Raw genomic sequence first — 19,047 nt, 5'->3', positions numbered from 1 at the left:
CTCCTGTCACATCATTTGTGATGTGACAGCTCTCCACTCGACCCAGCCGCACTCCAGCCTTCTTTCCCTCGATTTCTCGCGATTCTTGTAAGTTTTCAACCTAAATCTTGTACTTCTATGATCTACATGCACTCCTTCATCTTTTTCACCTTTGAATCTTAACTTTTAACCGTGAAATCAACGGATTTGAAGTGTTCTAGGATGATGTCATCATGGAGTTCTTATGAACTTCAAGTATTGGCCTCATTCCACCAAGAACAACTCAGATCTGAATGATTTCCACATGAAACAACAACGATTTCGCATAGATCTACACAGATTCGAGGTTAAAGGGATTGAAAGATGGTTTTCTAACTTTCTTTCAACTCTTTTACACTCAATGCACTCAAAACTGATAGAATCGGAGCTTGTTCTGATCTTCTACTCTTTCTTAGTGATGTATTGGTTCAATATATAAATTCTATCTACGAGACGACCGATCTCGAGCTAAACATAAACAACCATCTCGAACCGTGAACTGACCGGACTAGGGTGATTCCTGTTCGATCGGGTCACTTGGGTTATGATGGGGTTTCTGTTGTTTAGCAAGATATCACATCGTCTCGATCAAAACTGCAAAACTTTCAAAACAATCAAGTGACAAAGACGATCAGGCCGTGGGGACGGATTGTCGTCCGATCGGATTGTCATCCGATCGGGTTGCCATCTGATCGGACAGCCATCCGATCCGCTTGCACTTGGTTCCACACTTAAACTTTTATTTCAACCTTTGCAAAGGTTCTGAACGTCGAGCGGATTACCGTCCGATCGGATTGCCATCCGATCGAACAACCATCCGACCGTGTGACATTTGGAACTACGGTACTTAATCATTTTCATACTTTTCAAAGAACGCCAGTAACTAACGGATTGCCACCCGGTCGGATTGCAATCCGATCGAGTGACGATCCTGCTGTGAACTTGTTCTCACTAAGTGCCCTACCAATCGGATCGCTACCCGATCGAACCGCCGTTCGATCGATCGGCCTGAAGGGTAGAGATACTTCTCTGTTTTCAAAATGCTACAACGAAAACTTCAAAGCCATCATACACAAACACATCCTTATCAAACAAGATGTCAATCAAATTGAATGGCCATCCGATCGGATGACCATCTACAGATTGACATCCGATCGACTGGCCATCCGATCAGATTGCCATCCAATCGGATTACCATTCGACACTTGGTGCAAAGTACCGTTTAACGCATCGTTTTACGCGCCGCTTATCGTTATGCTATCGTTAACTGTTCAGGCTAATCTCTCTCAGCGCTCCCTTCAATCCAAGAGAGTGTTTACTTGTTAAACACAATCTGTGAGTATACTCGATCCCTTTTTGCTTTACGCACTTTTGGGTGTTACATACGTTACTTATGCTAAATCAAAATCGACACACAACGCAAACACTATTTATACGCTAACAGCTATTGCATGCTACGTGTTATTCGATGAATGCTTGTATGTTAACTTAACATAGTGATTGTTTCATGACACCTTAGCAACGATAGTACTATAGTTTGGACTCAGCACCTGTCGTGGACAGGGGTTGTTAAGGGCTTTACCTCACGTGTCCTAGTGGGGATATGTGTTGCGCATTCTACAACTCGCAGTCACGTTTGTGCATATTTCTCTGTCGATAACCTACTTGCCTTCACTTTATACATGTTACATGTTGGTTATGCGTAAACTATTTTGAACTCTATTATGCTATATCAAACTTGTATGCTCACCTTTACACAATGTGTATTGACCTCTATTTTTAACGTATGTCACAGGTGTTTAGGATGCTGTGTTTTACCTGCTTTTGTGGAATCAAGTAGGGTGGAGTCTAGAAACGAACAAAGACAATTTATTTTTACTTATTTAAATCTGAGTTGTTGGAACATGTTATTTGTTTTTGAGATATCGCTGTCTGTAATAACTTATTTTGCTTGATGGGTTATGGTATGGGACATAATATTAACTATCTGGTAATGTAGTTGTTATGGAATTTCTCTTGAACAATCTGTTTCGCTCAGTGCCATACCCCGATGTTTCCGCCATCGGTTGGGGTGTGACACCTCCCTTCACTATAAATAGCACCCTTTGATCACCATTTTCTTTACACCAACTCAGAATGCAAACACTTCACTTAGAAGTCTTACAAGATTTTCTTCATTCTTACTTTTGAGCTTTCTCTTCTAGTCTTTTGGAAAAGTCCCCTAAAGTTAGTAAGTTTTTTTCCATTAAGTCTTTCAATAGGAATTAGTTTCGTAGCTTATTTCCATCTGAACCCATATTTTTACGCATAATAAAATTTCCAACGGGAACACATAAGTGTTTTTCCTGTTTTGGACAGATTCTGTGTTGTTATTTTGAAAGACCATAACTTAGTCAAAACTTAACCAAATGAAGTAAACTCTTATTTCATGATTAAGTACTCCGAAATAGGTTGAAACGATGTATAATGCACTTAAAAACACTTCTGTCTCGGCCCTTAACCGTTTAAAACCATACTGAAGCGCAAAAATGAACGATCTGTAAAGATCAACAGTTTGACCATTTTTGAACTCCAAACAGAAAAACTTTCTAAACAAAAGTTGTAGAACACACGCTAATCTAGTTGACTGGAAATGTTTATAATTTTTCGACATCGTTTACTATTTTTAAAACATAAAACAAAGACAACACAGAAGACTGTCAAAACTTATACTTACCAAAAACTAAACAAATTACAATTTTTCAAGTGTTCTTTAACACATACCCATCCACAAACATCATCGCAATAAAACCTTACTGAAGAATCCTTATTATTAGAAATTACTCGTGATCTTGGAAAACCTCAAAAAATACAAACTCATCTCAAAGACACCAAGGTGAGTACATAGCACCCCTCATTTCCTCTTTAAAACTTTTGGTGTGAAACATATGCTTATTTATAAAACAACATTTTATGGCGATATGTTCCTAAATACCTTTGTGTGAAATTTGTTTGGATAACTCCTTGAGTTGCATTCCTTAACTTTGATCAAACTAACCAGTAGTATATTATAGCACTATAGGTGTGACGACCCATCCCCTAGGCATGTGATGCTCATGGTACATGGGATGTACTTCGTGAGATGATAGAATCTGTGCCTATATGTCGACATTAGGCTTGAATGCGCCCCTCTTAGTTATCATACGTGGTTAAATGCAAATTGGTTTAGTTATCATATATTGCCATCACAAAACTTTTTTTACAATCAAAACCACTGTGTTGCAATACTGAATATTATGCCGTGTATTTGGCTTCAAAAACCTTTTTTTACTCTTCAACTCTTCTAGTTGGCCAACGTATTACAATACCAAAGCTTTTGCCATATACTTAGCCACAAAACCTATGTAACTCGCCAACTTTTTAATTGACCCTATATTTTTCGCATATGTTTCAGGTACTAGTATTTGATGATGCTATTCAAGTATGCTTCACATAGGAAATGTACTTGAGCCTTAGTTTGATTTAATTTAAAAACAATTACTTATGATGTTTTGTGTTTAAAAAACAAATGTAATTCAGTTGATTAATATAATAAAACTTTAAATTAGTGCCATGTGTTATGAACAATCTCGTAACGTGACACCTCGATGTTTCCATCACGGGTTCCACGTGGTCGGGGTGTTACAGTAAACGTCGTTTAACCGGTAAAAACCAAAAGGTTTACAACCAGATAACGTCAAAGGAAACAAAATGTCCATAACAAAAAACAGTGACCATGCATATCAAAGGAAAACATACCGGTAGGTCGTTACCCAAAAATTATTAACGTGAAAACACATAGCCGTGCATCTACCGTCAAAAGCAATAAAAATTCCCAAATAAAACAAACCGCTGTAAAAGACGACAAAATCTAAGCAGAAAAACTCTAAACGGGTGGCAATCCAACAACCTAAAACAAATTAACGTTTACCTTTAGAAGATGAGACTAAGATCACAAAACACAAAGACTACAAACGGTAGTACAACGACTGATGGAAAAGTACGCAGCAGTGGCCAGCAAATGAGAGATGGGGCGGTTGGGTGCAAGTGACATACCCCAAATGTTAAAGCCTCCTTAAATACCAAGATATGGTACAAACTAAAAAACCCTAGGTACAACCTACGTACATAAACACAATATAAACAATCAAAACCTTATATACACAAATTCTAAATTAATTAAAAGTTACTAATGATCTGTTGGATAAAAATAGACCCTTTAATAAAATACAATTCTCACTTTTTGAACTCAAATCTAACGTTGACATAATTAAATGTTTTTTTTTTCAAGTAATACTAAATAATAATTGACAATTGTTATCTCTTTAATATAAATAAATATAACTAGTGGGTTTTCTCGCGTTTCGGTCAGAACCGAATCAATTCGTATGGTATCGATTTGATTCGTCACCTAAGAAAAAACAATTATATATATAACTTATTTAGCTAGAATAAAAGTATTTTAAAGAATGAACAAAAACAAAACATTAAGACACTTGATATTCTTTAATAATTGTTTATTTATTTTATCGTACTAATATATAAAAAATAAATATAAATATAAATATAAATATAAATATAAATATAATTTTGTTTAAATCATCTTCAATGTGCATAATGCATTGTACGATAAACAATGCGTTTCCCATTTATAACATGTGTTTATTCTATTTTTAACAAGTGTAATGCATTGGATATTTATATACTATTAATTTGTAACATGTGTATGCATCTTTGTTTGTAAATTATGCTTAAATATTTGTACCTTAATTATTAAATACAATTTGTAAAATGTGTATGCATCTTTGGTTGTAAACTATGCTTAAATATTTGTACCTTAATTAAATAAATTGTATGCATGTTTGGTTGTAGTTATGTTTAAATGGTTGTATCTTAATCAAATAATTGTTTCATTACCTTACCAAATTCAATCTATTTTGTATGCATATATGGTTGTAAATTGTGCTTAAGTGGTTGTGCCCTAATCAAATAATGGTTTCATTATCATACCATGTTCAATCGGTTTGATCCATTCAAATTTGTGTTGTTTTATTTGTAAATTATTAATATTTATAATAATCTAATTAATTTAGCCAAAATCTTATATAAATATAATTTGCAACATATTGATGCAATGGTTGTTGTAATATATGCATTATGGTTTGTATAGTGGTAATGATATATGTTATATATAGATTACGATGAACTTGTCAAACGGGAAAAAATAGACATGGGTTCATCGTAACGCGCGAGTCCTAGATCAACTTAGTTTTTTTATTCTACGTTTTATGTTTCGGTTTAATTTCTTCGCATTAACACATCCTAACTTCAGTGTCGGTGGTCACTGACAGTAATGTGGCATTAGGGCTCGCCCCCGCAGCAACGCGAGGGGTGCTTAATACTAGTTTGTGTCAAAAACCTACATCCATAAGTGAGTAAATATGAATGATATCGCCAATAAAACTCAATACGTATACGTATTTCTCTCCTTTTGAATAAACAAGTTTTTATACGGAGACCGGCCCCCTTATATATCTCTAAAATGGTAGTTGTATTTTGACAAGAAAACAGAAAAACACATGTTAGGTAGGAGTGGCTCAAGTTGATAAAGGCTTTCAAATAATGTATTGGTGCCTTTTTTCCCTGAAGTTATTCCTGTTCTTTGTTTGGGTCATCAACCCAAAATATCTCCATAATCAATAACACCAAATATATGGGACCATCTCATCTCGTGCTTCGTTTAGCAAAAATCTATTACTCAAATTTCTTTCTTTTTTTGTTATACACTACTTATTGCCCCGCCCACGTTGCGAGCACCGAGCTTAACATTTCTCTCTCATAACATTTACGTCTGTGTTTCGGTTGATCTAAAAAAAATTAGATCGAGTCAACTAACTAAAACAAAACACTACATACTTTTGCTAAAAAAGACTAAAACGATGGAAAGACTATAACTTTAAACTGGGGCAAAATTGTAATTTTTCATGACAAATGAGCGTGTTCCAGGCACCCGCCTGGTACGAATAAAAATTACACCGAGTCAACCAATTAAAACAAAATACTACCTTAGTTTTGTCAAGAAAAAAAACTAAAACGATAGCATGACTGTAATTTTACACTGGGGGCAAAATCGTAATTTGACAGGGGAAAAACCAAAAATGATGGCAAAGCTGTAAATTTGCTGAGGGAAAAACCGTAATTTGTCTAGGAGGGGAAAAAAAACAAAACTAATGGCAAAACTGTTAAGCAAGACAAAATCATAATTTGACTGGACGAATTATTCCCCTACATGGAAAATTGTCTGGCACTATTCCTATACATGGAAATGTATTATTAGTAAATGAGATAATTCTCTTTTCCTTCATGAACTAATTATCATAATAATATCACATATTTCACAAACATATAAATCATAAAAGTATAAATACAAAAAGTAAAAAGAAAGAATTATTTAATTGACACTAGTCCAAGTTAACCTGTGTTCATCTTCTTCTTCTTATTTATTTTTTACATGTTTTAAAGTAATTTAAACAAATAGATAAGTTTAAATTGCGCATTAAATCTCAACATCAGAAAAATTATTCATTTGGTCACTGTCACCGATGGTCATGCCATTATTCATTAGTGTGCAATAACAAAGGTAAAATTTTTAGTAACACTTAGGTTTGAAGATTTTAGGTTCAAATCTTACAGATGACAGGATTAAAAGATTTTGTTTTTTTTTAATATTAATTTGGTCAAAATTGTTTAGTCATTAATTACCGAAATCTAACATTTACATTAACAAGGCCATCCGTGATGAGCCAAATCCCCATAACCATCCCCTCCACCACTATCCTTCTTCACCGCCGTTTTAGGTGTTGTAATGATCCTCTACATCACCCTCATCCATCATCATTCATCAAATTAAATGAAGAGAGATGTGGTCCTTTAGAGCATGGGATATCCCACGAAGACAATGAGCCTAGGCTCAAGTGGACGATGTTGGAGAGCTTGATAGCCTTAGGTGGCACCTCCAAGACCCTAATATCGGATGGCGAAATTGAGATTTTGTTTGTTTTCTTTTTTCGAACTGTTTAAATACTGAAATTTCAAAATTACATTTAGTTTCAACTTTTATGAAAATATTCATTTTGATCCCTGATATGAATGAATTTAAACTTGGAAGTATGATAAAACGTAAACATAAATAATAGGCTATGAAATTCATTATTTTCCTTCACACCCCAAGTTGTCATCATAAAATAATATCCAAAGTAAAATTTCCACGTCATCATCTTTAATTATTCTAAAACTAAACGATAATATTTCTTAAAAATAACACAGTTAGCATGGTTAAACAAGAACCATGAAACACACAAAAAATTAAAACCAGAAAACGCCAAAGAAGAAGGACAAGATCTAGATCATATGTACATTATTATCCTTGTAAACATCAAAACTTGTTTCATCTGTTTCCAAGATAACAAAACACTTCACTTAAAAAAAAAAAGAAAGAAAATATCTTCCATCCAACTGCCCCGACCGACCGACCCACCAAACCAACCCATCCTCGTATTGTATCCATCACCAATAATCTCCATCATTCTCCTCGGGTTCGGGTTTCATATTCAAGTCGGGTTTCTCCTGAAACCAACACGCCTTAAGCCCAGACCCGGGTACACGCGTACCACTCCTAAGCAACGACGTACAACTCGTCTCTGCATCCACTCTGGCCCCAACCTCTATCGCCTTTTTCCGAATACTCGCCGCCGACAACTCCCCGAACGCCACGTCAGACCCCAATAATTCGGGAAAATTCAACCTGGCCGTCGGGCCCCGTAGGTAGTATACGGCCGTGTCGTACGCCCGTGCAGCGGCCACGGGCGTCGAATAGGACCCCAACCAAATCCTGGACCGCTTATTCGGCTCCCGAATCTCCGCCACCCATTTTCCCCACTTCCTCATGCGTATCCCCTTGTACGGCCGTTGATCACTCTTCCTTTTCTCCGGCGGACGGTTGCACGGCCCATCTCCGCCGCCGGTGATGATGGCTTCCATTGGTTTTGGTGATTGGAAAAGGAGAAGATGGTCGAAAACACCGACACCTTTTAAAAGGAAAAGGAAAAGTGTGAGGTACGTATACAAGTGGTCGTGTGTATAAATAAATATTATGGGATTAAATGAAAACTGGCCGCCATGAAAAGAGATGGTTTTTATGGAGGTGGGGATGTTTGGGTCTACTGACAGATAGATGAGAGTGGGGATTTATAATCAAACTAGCTGATGTACCGCGCTTTTGGCGTGGCGATGTCCAAATAATTCTTAGCCAACTAAAAAAACAGTACTATAGTTTTGCTAGAAATAAAAATTAAAAAGAGTGTTAGGCAGCTCTTTGATACGATTTTTAGCTGGGGACAAAGTCACATTTTTATTTTTACTTGGGGAAAAAATCAAAATTTTTTCCCGATGGTAAAATCCTAATTTTTAGCTAGGGAAAAACCATAACTTTATTTTGCACTGAGGGCAAAAATGTAATTTTGAATTGAGGGTGATATCGTAATTTTGAACCGAGGGGAAGTTCGTAAATTTTAGCTGGGGGCAAAAGCATAAATTTATTTTGAACTGGGGGGGGGGGCAAATACGTAATTTTAAACTGTGGGCAAAACCGTAATGTTAAAGTAGGTATAAAATAATAAACTGGCGTAAATTCGTAATTTTAAACCGGGGGAAAAACAAAATTTATTTTGAATTGGGGCGAAAACGTAATTTTGGCTGAGTGTAAAAGCGTAATTTTTTTACGAGGGCGAAATCGTATTTTTTAGCACGGGGCAAAATGGTAAATGTATTTTGAAGTTGAGAGAAAACTGTATTTTTTAACTGGGGCAAAAACGTAATTTTAAAGTGGATATAAAATAATAAACTGGGTGTTCCAATAGGCATTGCTCGCCGCCCATTTGAACCAACGGGGGAGAAACAATATTGCAGGGCAAAAACGTAATTTTAAAGTGTGTATAAAATAATAAACCGGTTGGTCCAATGAGGGAGAGGCGGCCGCCCATTTGAAGCAATGGCAGGGTGATACTATTCTCTGCCATTAAATTTAATATCGAACTGGGGGCAATATCGTAATTTTAAATAAGGGATAAAATCGTAATTTATCAGGACTTATAAATACCTATTTTATGCAAAGAAAAAAAAAGTTGGCCGCCATTTTGGCAAACCATTTGCTTTCCCTATTCCCGCCGACATCTTCACACTTGTGTTTGTATATGTTGGAAATGGGTTTATATGTATATGTTATCTACCATATATTTCAGATGGTGTCCTTTTCAACGAATTTTATTATATTGAATTTTGATAGGTTTTGTCCTTTATAGGGAATTTTGTTGCATGTTTTGTCCTTTGATCCTAACCCAGTTAAATTTTCTTGTTAAATCTGATCACATGCAAGTCACATGAGGGTAATTTAGTCTTTATACATATAAAGGATAATTTTTGTAAATATTGATACATGTATAAATATAATCCCTCAATTCTACTTTTTTAAATTCTTTACAAAAGCTGCGAACAGCAAACAGCAGTAAACATCAATCGATCTAGAAGATTTAAAGGCATTAGTCTTAGATTAATTAGTAAGTTATATAAGTCGGTTACTGGTCACTCAAACCTGCCGGTCAAGCGGGCCCACCCAACTAAGCCGGTTTGGTTTATTATTTCTTAAAACCCTAGTTAACCATTCCATTCCACCAGAATTTCACTAAAACAGGCTGAACCTAATCGTGAACAACCATAGAAAAAATACAAGGTACTCAAGATCTAATCAGTTTGCAACTTCTAAAAAGTCAACGCTCAAAAGTCAAAGTAAGCTCAATAACCTGCAATGAAAGAGCATCCATACCTGCCCTTAAAGCAACACATGGAGGCTCACCGGAACCCAACAACACCGGTAAGTACAACCGAATGTTTGTAAGAAATCCCCAAATTATCCAATTCTTCTCTAATAATATTACTAGTTTCAAACTCTTGATAACCTAGTTCAGGATTCTCGTGTATCTTTCTCCTAATCCCAACCATCCACTCAAATACTTCATCTTTCTTCGCAAATTCAAGAAACCCCATGTAACACCCGTTCTTATAATCCATGGTTTAACGTATATTTTACGAAAACAATCATGTGATTAAGATTACATATACATCGGAAATACCGGTTTATTAAAACTTTTACAAATCATAAGTTATTCTACATAACGTGATCGGGTTCGTCGTTAAAAATTTACAACGAGGCGATGTGCGGAAGCATGTGTCTTTATCGTGTTCGGTTCTTCGTTGAGCTTGATCGTCTTCCGGCGTCCAAAAAGTACCTACATTTCATAAACATGAAATGCTTTAGTCGAACGGCGTTTAAAACATATCTAAATGAGTCCGGAAAACAAAATTAATTAAAATGCATTTTTGTACAGGGTCCACCGTAAATTACGGTGGATACCGTAATTTACGGTAGCCCCTGTTTTACTATGTTTCCACCGTAAATCAGTAGAGAACTGGCGTAACACTTTCAGGCTCCACCGTAACTTACGGTGCCCACCGTAAGTTACGGTGGCCTCTGTGACAGATTCTTCCATTTTGCCGTTTTTGACACGAAAACTTTCGTATCTTTCAAACCGCTTGTCCGTTTGACCTACCGTTTCTTCCTACGTGTTTGTAATTTGATTCCCCATCCTATGGAGTTAAAATCCAACATCCGGATTAACAAAAATTTCAGACTTTAACTCTTCGGCTTATTACTCTTTTTACCGACTTTTGACCCGTTCGTGGTTTCATCATCAAACATGGTTATGGCCCTTGTTTCTTCTATAAAACATATTATTATAATTATTTCCTATTATACAAGGTTCAATTCACGGGTCATTACACATTCTTAACCCGTTTCGCTAAAACTTCCATTTTGACCCATTAAGGGTATTTACTCATTTTTGTCTAGAACTTGTACCTTTTCTTTTGTCGCTACAAAATTCCATATTGAATTAACTACAATTATTCCACCACAACTATTTTGTGATGGATATATCATAACGAACCCCTTTTCCCTTATCTTACCCATCGGTTGATCATTTTACGCAATTGACCACTTTTGAGCATTTGACCCGCAGATGTGCATTCCTATGTCCTTTATTCATGTCTAATGATCCCATAATCTTAATGTAAGTTTCTAAACAACCCCTATGGGTCGTTTGCCCAATATACCCTTCAAGGTACTTTGGTCAACTTTAGTCCCTTACTATACGACGAAGGACTTTCGCTAAATATTTGACCAAATTGTATGTTTAACTAAAAGCTTAATTGTACATACCTGGCTCGGATCAAAGTATTGACCCATTTACATAACTTTTGCTTTAAATCTTTTTAGTTAAAGCGATGCAAGCTCATGTTATTTCCTGTGATTACAAACTCAACAAATAATTGTCAAATGTTATTGTCAAATGGTGTTAACAACACCATTTGACCCATTTAGTCTAACCGACTATTTGTCCGTATGAGATGGTATTTAATTACCATTTTATCCCCTTAAACCCTTTTCAGGTTTTCCTTTGAACTTGTTTCACTCAAACCGTTTTTATTTATTTGTCATTACATGACTAATTTACCATTTTATTCCTTTTACTATAGTCATGATTTCATACCATTTTCCATCATTCCGACTCTCATTGAATCATGTCGAAATATCATATACCAACCATTTAGTAGCATTCATATTAATACCTGAAATTAGTAACTTCGCAAATAATGTAAAAGGGGCGTAAGTTATACTTACCTCGCATCCGAACTACGCTTTTCCTTTCCTTCTTGATTCGTTTGACCCGCTCCCTCATCAAGCTTCCACCTAGCTTGTTACGCGTCAAACTATCATCATCGTTTTCAAGGTGGTTAGTTTAATCATAATTTAATACGATTATTCCACCTTACACATTTCACATTAAAAATTAGCATTTATCGTAGTATAGGTCAGTTTGACTTTTTAAAAGTCAAATGCCCATTAGTATACTAATTTGCATATTCGAGTTCATCAACTAGTTCTAGCATTCTTTAATTACCCGGTAGGCGTTATCTTTAGACCACCGTTTTTACCAAAGTTCTAACCACAATTTTCACATGTAGAACTCTTTTTAATCATATTTTGCATAATAGCCAAAACATCACAATTAGGTGTTTTAACTACAAAAATTCTAGTTTCGTGCCTTCTTTGAGGCATTTCAACAAACACTTTAAGGGCAGAATTTTACATGTGTATTTATCAAGTCTCTAGCTTATCTCTTAGCCAAAATTTCACATAAATCAACCATCTTACAAAGTGGTTAACTTCTATAATTTCTGAAATCACTTCAAAATTGTCAATTTACACTAGATCAACAATCTATTTCCTAGTGTTCATCAAATTTCACATAATTCACTAATCACCTACAATGGTGATCATAGTTTTCTCTAAAAATTTACATGGTTTCAGCTTGTGTTTGTCTAGGGTTTGTCCCTAAACTCTATAGTAGTTCCTAAATCATCATAACATACACATGCAACTAGAATCTCAGATTATTCCCAATTCATGAGAATTTCAAGTTGAAAGATTTCTCAAAATTTTACATACCTTGTAATCCCCTTGTGATGAGGATCAGGAATCTATGTTTAGAATTCGATTTGAACTTGGATTGAACCTTCAATTTGCAAGATTTCTGAAGTTCTAGGGTTTTGAAGGAGTGGGGGTCGCCCCCTGCTTGCTCTGATCGACCAGACCCCCAAAATGGGGTGTTTGGTTTAGTTTTTATTTGTTTAATAAAAATCAAGTTTCGATTTTAACATTATTGGCCCCTCTAATTTGGTTAGTTAATTAAGTAGGGCACAACCTACATTATTTCTAACACTATTCCCCACTTATTAACTAGGTTAAACATTCCTAATTGAATTAGTGGGTTTTGGGAATCTATGACTAAGTTTAGTTTAAGTCCCGTTAACTCGGGCCTTCTATAAACTTTATTTCCCAAACGCATTCTTTTCTCTTTTTATTAAATATTGGATATAATTATATAATAATCCTAATATTTTCTGGCTTAATTTTTACCACTAACGGTTCCTTAGCCGTCTGTTAGTATTAGCGTGGTTTGATCACCAAACCCGTTTTTGGGGTGTTACAAGTCTACCCCCCTTAAGGAGGTTTCGTCCTCGAAACCTTTTCTTACATAATTCATTGAGTTTAAACTCAATGCATTCTACCCGAGAAATTACATATACTTTTTAACCAATCGTTAGTATTACCCGAAAAGTATGGTAACATCTTTTTGGTTACTAATCATCTACATATCTCATACGACATAGTGTAACTTCGAAATAACGTAATCTCGTTATTTCCACTAGTTTAGTTAACTTAGCGATATCCGTCGCTTTCATATACTATCGAATTCCTTATGAATCCGTTACTTTGAACCGTTTAAAGGTCTTTAGTGAAATCTTTCACTTTTAGCAACAATTTCTTTTGTTTTCAAATTCATTTATTCAGTTCAGTTATACCGAATCCACCGCTTACAAGCAACCAAATTACTTAAATGACCTTAACCGGTCTCGCTTACTAGACTTATTAGTCCAGTTACTTTTTACCACTCACTCGGTTATAATGTGATTCTACTTCACATTACATTTCTTGACCGTGATCGTGTCACATTATGTTTAATTTATATCAACTTTTCATTTCCCGAAAATATTTCTTTTCGAATATATCGTCTTGCGCCTATCAGTGTCAAGACTTGTATCTTTTAATATTAACCTTTTCTTAACTTCTCTCATAATACTTATATATTTGTTAAACGTCATTTCTTACTAAAACTAAATTTTAGTTTAACGTTTTCTCTTCACCTTGTCTTATATCCTTTTATTACTTCTAGGAATTTTAAGTCCGAGGATTCATTCTTTTCCGATATTATTTAATCCGTGGAATTAAAATCAGTTCCCACACTTAACTCAACCGACCCGTAGGTTCTTTTACTTAGCCTCGTAGGCTATTCCTTTAGAATTTTGCACCTTTTTAAGGCGAGGCCCTTATCATCCTTTTTGCTTCAATTCATGACCCGTGGGTCATTTTGGCCCCGTAGACCTTTTACACTAATTAATATCCCGTAGGTTATGATGATCCCGTAGATCATCTTTTACCCTAGTCTTTATTCAATTGTCTATTTATACATATATAGCTTTAAAGCATCCTTTGTTATGTTTGGAATCATTTAATTTTTTCTTTTGAACTTTAGTTGACCTTGACCGTAGTCTAAGGTTTCATTTGTTTACTTTCGGACTATCCTTCCGACTTTACGACTTCTAACGTCATTTACACGCCGGTTTGCCTTACGTTTACCGTTACCCGGTTCATACTTATACTCCTTTACAACCCATTACTCGGGTCCTTCTATCTTATTGTTTTTAACATTTTTGTTTCGCTAGTTTGCATTTTTCATATATATATTCCTTTATGACCCATCATGTAGATTCATTAATGTTTCGCGATTCCATTATTCAGTTTGCCCTTACTTGCACTACCAAGTTTTTATACCTTATTTTCTCGTTTGACTTGTTCGTGTGAATTTCATCACTTGTGGGCATCAACTCCATTCTTTATTCGACCCGTTCAACTTTAAAATAGTTGAGCGTAGTTATTAACATTTCTGTTTGCAAATTCTCATTGTCTTTTAGTCATGACTCATATTCCGAGTCTTTTGACTTTCTATTTCGCGTCCCCGTCTCTTGGTTTACGCATTCTTTCCATATCCTACCCATTCATCGGGTATTTTACCGAAACTTTATCATTGCACCCCTTCCGGTATGCATCAAGACTTCGTTTCGATTTACTTGGTCATCTTAGCGAAATCCGCCGCTTTCATTCGACCATGTCTTTTATTCTTTACGTGACCACCATTGGCGGCTTTATTAATCATGAGTGACGATCATCATCGTTATCCTTGCTTTACTATAACTAAAGTTAACAACCTTGAATATCTTTTTCGTGTGGGCAACACCTTTGTTTTTTTTTTTTTTTTATGACCCGACGGATCACCTATACTTCGGTTTTTACTTGCCCATTTTGTTTACTATGGCCCTTTCGTCCAAGATGACTTATTTCCATGAATTTTCTTTTGATCAATCATTTGTATCCTCATTTACATTTATCCTTGTCCCTTCTCTCGGGCTCATTATTCTAATGTAATACGCTTCCGTCACCCGGCTGTGCGTTTACCTTATTATCAACTATTTTGTTCATTTGTTTCATTTGGGTCTTTTTAGTTTGTCCCATTCACACCGTCCCTACTACATCGAATGTAAATATGTTTATCATAAAAAGTTCATGACATCATGTGTTCACTACTTACTTGGCCAGAGTAAGCGATCAACACATGACACACATGACCTTTTCATAATTTCCACACTACACCCCATGTAAGTGACGCCTCTAATCTTTCTATATTCTTGACTTTCATTGGCAACCATTTATTTAGTTACCATTTAACAATTATTTGATTTACATGTTTCATTCATGAACATATACAATGTTTTTTTTTTTTTTAAACTAATATATAATCACATTTGTTAATGTGATTGCTACTTTTCTCAATAGCATTAAATTGAGAGTTTTCCACTTGGATAATTACCCCAATCCAAGTTTCCATATGAACTAATCTTGTTACTCATTTGTTATTCATCATCGTGAATAACACATTTTCTATCAAATTTCTCTTGGAAATCAGGTTTTCTAAGTTTATCATATGTGTATGCAACCGTCATTACTTACGTGTTTGTTGCATACTACTACTTGTGCAATTAAATTTAAAAGTGTGCACCTGGTAATGCTTGCCCCGACGGGCGTTTCTTGCCTTTAACTTTGTTCGCGGTCGTTACGCGATTTAGTCCTTGGTGAGCATGCTCCTCTCGTCATACTTCAGACCGTTCCATCATTATATCCACAATTCGTTTGACTCTCGTCGTCTTCAAACGCGAGTGTCCTTCAATTAAAACATTCACAAAGTTAGCAACGTCAACTTCAATAATCGCCCGTATTATAATACAAGGCTTTTTCTACTATACGCGTCAACGCGCGTATTTTCGTCAACTATATCAATCATTTTAATTGTGGTAACGTGTATCACACGATAGCCCTATGTGTTGTTTACAACACTTTAGCATGCTAAACTATTAACATCCTTGTACTTACCGGGTTTGCGATCAAGCTTCGAACCAAACACTATTCTTTGTCAAGAGCATAAGGTTTAAGTCCAAGCATGGTTTTTCCCCACCATACTTGAATCCCTTAAACCAAGGCTCTGATACCAACTTGTAACACCGTTCTTATAATCCATGGTTTAACGTATATTTTACGAAAACAATCATGTGATTAAGATTACATATACATCGGAAATACGGGTTTATTAAAACTTTTACAAATCATAAGTTATTCTACATAACGTGATCGGGTTCGTCGTTAAAAATTTACAACGAGGCGATGTGCGGAAGCATGTGTCTTTATCGTGTTCGGTTCTTCGTTGAGCTTGATCGTCTTCCGGCGTCCAAAAAGTACCTACATTTCATAAACATGAAATGCTTTAGTCGAATGGCGTTTAAAACATATCTAAATGAGTCCGGAAAACAAAATTAATTAAAATGCATTTTTGTACAGGGTCCACCGTAAATTACGGTGGATACCGTAATTTACGGTAGCCCCTGTTTTACTATGTTTCCACCGTAAATCAGTAGAGAACTGGCATAACACTTTCAGGCTCCACCGTAACTTACGGTGCCCACCGTAAGTTACGGTGGCCTCTGTGACAGATTCTTCCATTTTGCCGTTTTTGACACGAAAACTTTCGTGTCTTTCAAACCGCTTGTCCGTTTGACCTACCGTTTCTTCCTACGTGTTTGTAATTTGATTCCCCATCCTATGGAGTTAAAATCCAACATCCGGATTAACAAAAATTTCAGACTTTAACTCTTCGGCTTATTACTCTTTTTACCGACTTTTGACCCGTTCGTGGTTTCATCATCAAACATGGTTATGGCCCTTGTTTCTTCTATAAAACATATTATTATAATTATTTCCTATTATACAAGGTTCAATTCACGGGTCATTACACATTCTTAACCCGTTTCGCTAAAACTTCCATTTTGACCCATTAAGGGTATTTACTCATTTTTGTCTAGAACTTGTACCTTTTCTTTTGTCGCTACAAAATTCCATATTGAATTAACTACAATTATTCCACCACAACTATTTTGTGATGGATATATCATAACGAACCCCTTTTCCCTTATCTTACCCATCGGTTGATCATTTTACGCAATTGACCACTTTTGAGCATTTGACCCGCAGATGTGCATTCCTATGTCCTTTATTCATGTCTAATGATCCCATAATCTTAATGTAAGTTTCTAAACAACCCCTATGGGTCGTTTGCCCAATATACCCTTCAAGGTATTTTGGTCAACTTTAGTCCCTTACTATACGACGAAGGACTTTCGCTAAATATTTGACCAAATTGTATGTTTAACTAAAAGCTTAATTGTACATACCTGGCTCGGATCAAAGTATTGACCCATTTACATAACTTTTGCTTTAAATCTTTTTAGTTAAAGCGATGCAAGCTCATGTTATTTCCTGTGATTACAAACTCAACAAATAATTGTCAAATGTTATTGTCAAATGGTGTTAACAACACCATTTGACCCATTTAGTCTAACCGACTATTTGTCCGTATGAGATGGTATTTAATTACCATTTTATCCCCTTAAACCCTTTTTCAGGTTTTCCTTTGAACTTGTTTCACTCAAACCGTTTTTATTTATTTGTCATTACATGACTAATTTACCATTTTATTCCTTTTACTATAGTCATGATTTCATACCATTTTCCATCATTCCGACTCTCATTGAATCATGTCGAAATATCATATACCAACCATTTAGTAGCATTCATATTAATACCTGAAATTAGTAACTTCGCAAATAGTGTAAAAGGGGCGTAAGTTATACTTACCTCGCATCCGAACTACGCTTTTCCTTTCCTTCTTGATTCGTTTGACCCGCTCCCTCATCAAGCTTCCACCTAGCTTGTTACGCGTCAAACTATCATCATCGTTTTCAAGGTGGTTAGTTTAATCATAATTTAATACGATTATTCCACCTTACACATTTCACATTAAAAATTAGCATTTATCGTAGTATAGGTCAGTTTGACTTTTTAAAAGTCAAATGCCCATTAGTATACTAATTTGCATATTCGAGTTCATCAACTAGTTCTAGCATTCTTTAATTACCCGGTAGACGTTATCTTTAGACCACCGTTTTAACCAAAGTTCTAACCACAATTTTCACATGTAGAACTCTTTTTAATCATATTTTGCATAATAGCCAAAACATCACAATTAGGTGTTTTAACTACAAAAATTCTAGTTTCGTGCCTTCTATGAGGCATTTCAACAAACACTTTAAGGGCAGAATTTTACATGTGTATTTATCAAGTCTCTAGCTTATCTCTTAGCCAAAATTTCACATAAATCAACCATCTTACAAAGTGGTTAACTTCTATAATTTCTGAAATCACTTCAAAATTGTCAATTTACACTAGATCAACAATCTATTTCCTAGTGTTCATCAAATTTCACATAATTCACTAATCACCTACAATGGTGATCATAGTTTTCACTAAAAATTCACATGATTTCAGCTTGTGTTTGTCTAGGGTTTGTCCCTAAACTCTATAGTAGTTCCTAAATCATCATAACATACACATGCAACTAGAATCTCAGGTTATTCCCAATTCATGAGAATTTCAAGTTGAAAGATTTCTCAAAATTTTACATACCTTGTAATCCCCTTGTGATGAGGATCAGGAATCTATGTTTAGAATTCGATTTGAACTTGGATTGAACCTTCAATTTGCAAGATTTCTGAAGTTCTAGGGTTTTGAAGGAGTGGGGGTCGCCCCCTGCTTGCTCTGATCGACCAGAC

At 35.5% G+C, this 19,047-nt stretch overlaps 1 protein-coding gene and 2 long non-coding RNA genes across 3 annotated transcripts; all 3 read right to left on the bottom strand.

The window, feature by feature from the left end:
- Positions 1–7,319: 7,319 nt before the first annotated feature.
- LOC110878745 (ethylene-responsive transcription factor ERF011) lies at positions 7,320–8,267 on the bottom strand. Its single transcript, XM_022127108.2, has one exon. It carries the CDS (start codon positions 8,074–8,076, stop codon positions 7,603–7,605), a length of 474 nt encoding a protein of 157 aa, XP_021982800.1. The 5' UTR covers positions 8,077–8,267; the 3' UTR covers positions 7,320–7,602.
- Positions 8,268–10,178: 1,911 nt separating this feature from the next.
- On the bottom strand, positions 10,179–12,813 carry LOC110874690. Its single transcript, XR_004867503.1, has 3 exons — positions 12,659–12,813; positions 11,369–11,919; positions 10,179–10,379 (listed from the first exon to the last, which is right to left on the bottom strand). It is a non-coding gene; the product is annotated as an uncharacterized LOC110874690 (long non-coding RNA).
- Positions 12,814–16,402: 3,589 nt separating this feature from the next.
- LOC110874689 lies at positions 16,403–17,708 on the bottom strand. Its single transcript, XR_002556142.2, has 2 exons — positions 17,611–17,708; positions 16,403–16,621 (listed from the first exon to the last, which is right to left on the bottom strand). It is a non-coding gene; the product is annotated as an uncharacterized LOC110874689 (long non-coding RNA).
- Between the last annotated feature and the right edge of the window lie 1,339 nt (positions 17,709–19,047).

Source organism: Helianthus annuus, chromosome 9 (assembly GCF_002127325.2).
Source record: "Helianthus annuus cultivar XRQ/B chromosome 9, HanXRQr2.0-SUNRISE, whole genome shotgun sequence".
Classification (NCBI taxonomy): domain Eukaryota; kingdom Viridiplantae; phylum Streptophyta; class Magnoliopsida; order Asterales; family Asteraceae; genus Helianthus; species Helianthus annuus.
Note: the sequence above shows the minus strand (reverse complement) of the source record. Positions and strands in the feature narration are given on the sequence as shown.

Excerpts from the sequence above, each read along its gene's own strand:
- LOC110878745 (XM_022127108.2), bottom strand. The coding sequence starts at position 8,076 with ATGGAAGCCATCATCACCGGCGGCGGAGATGGGCCGTGCAACCGTCCG.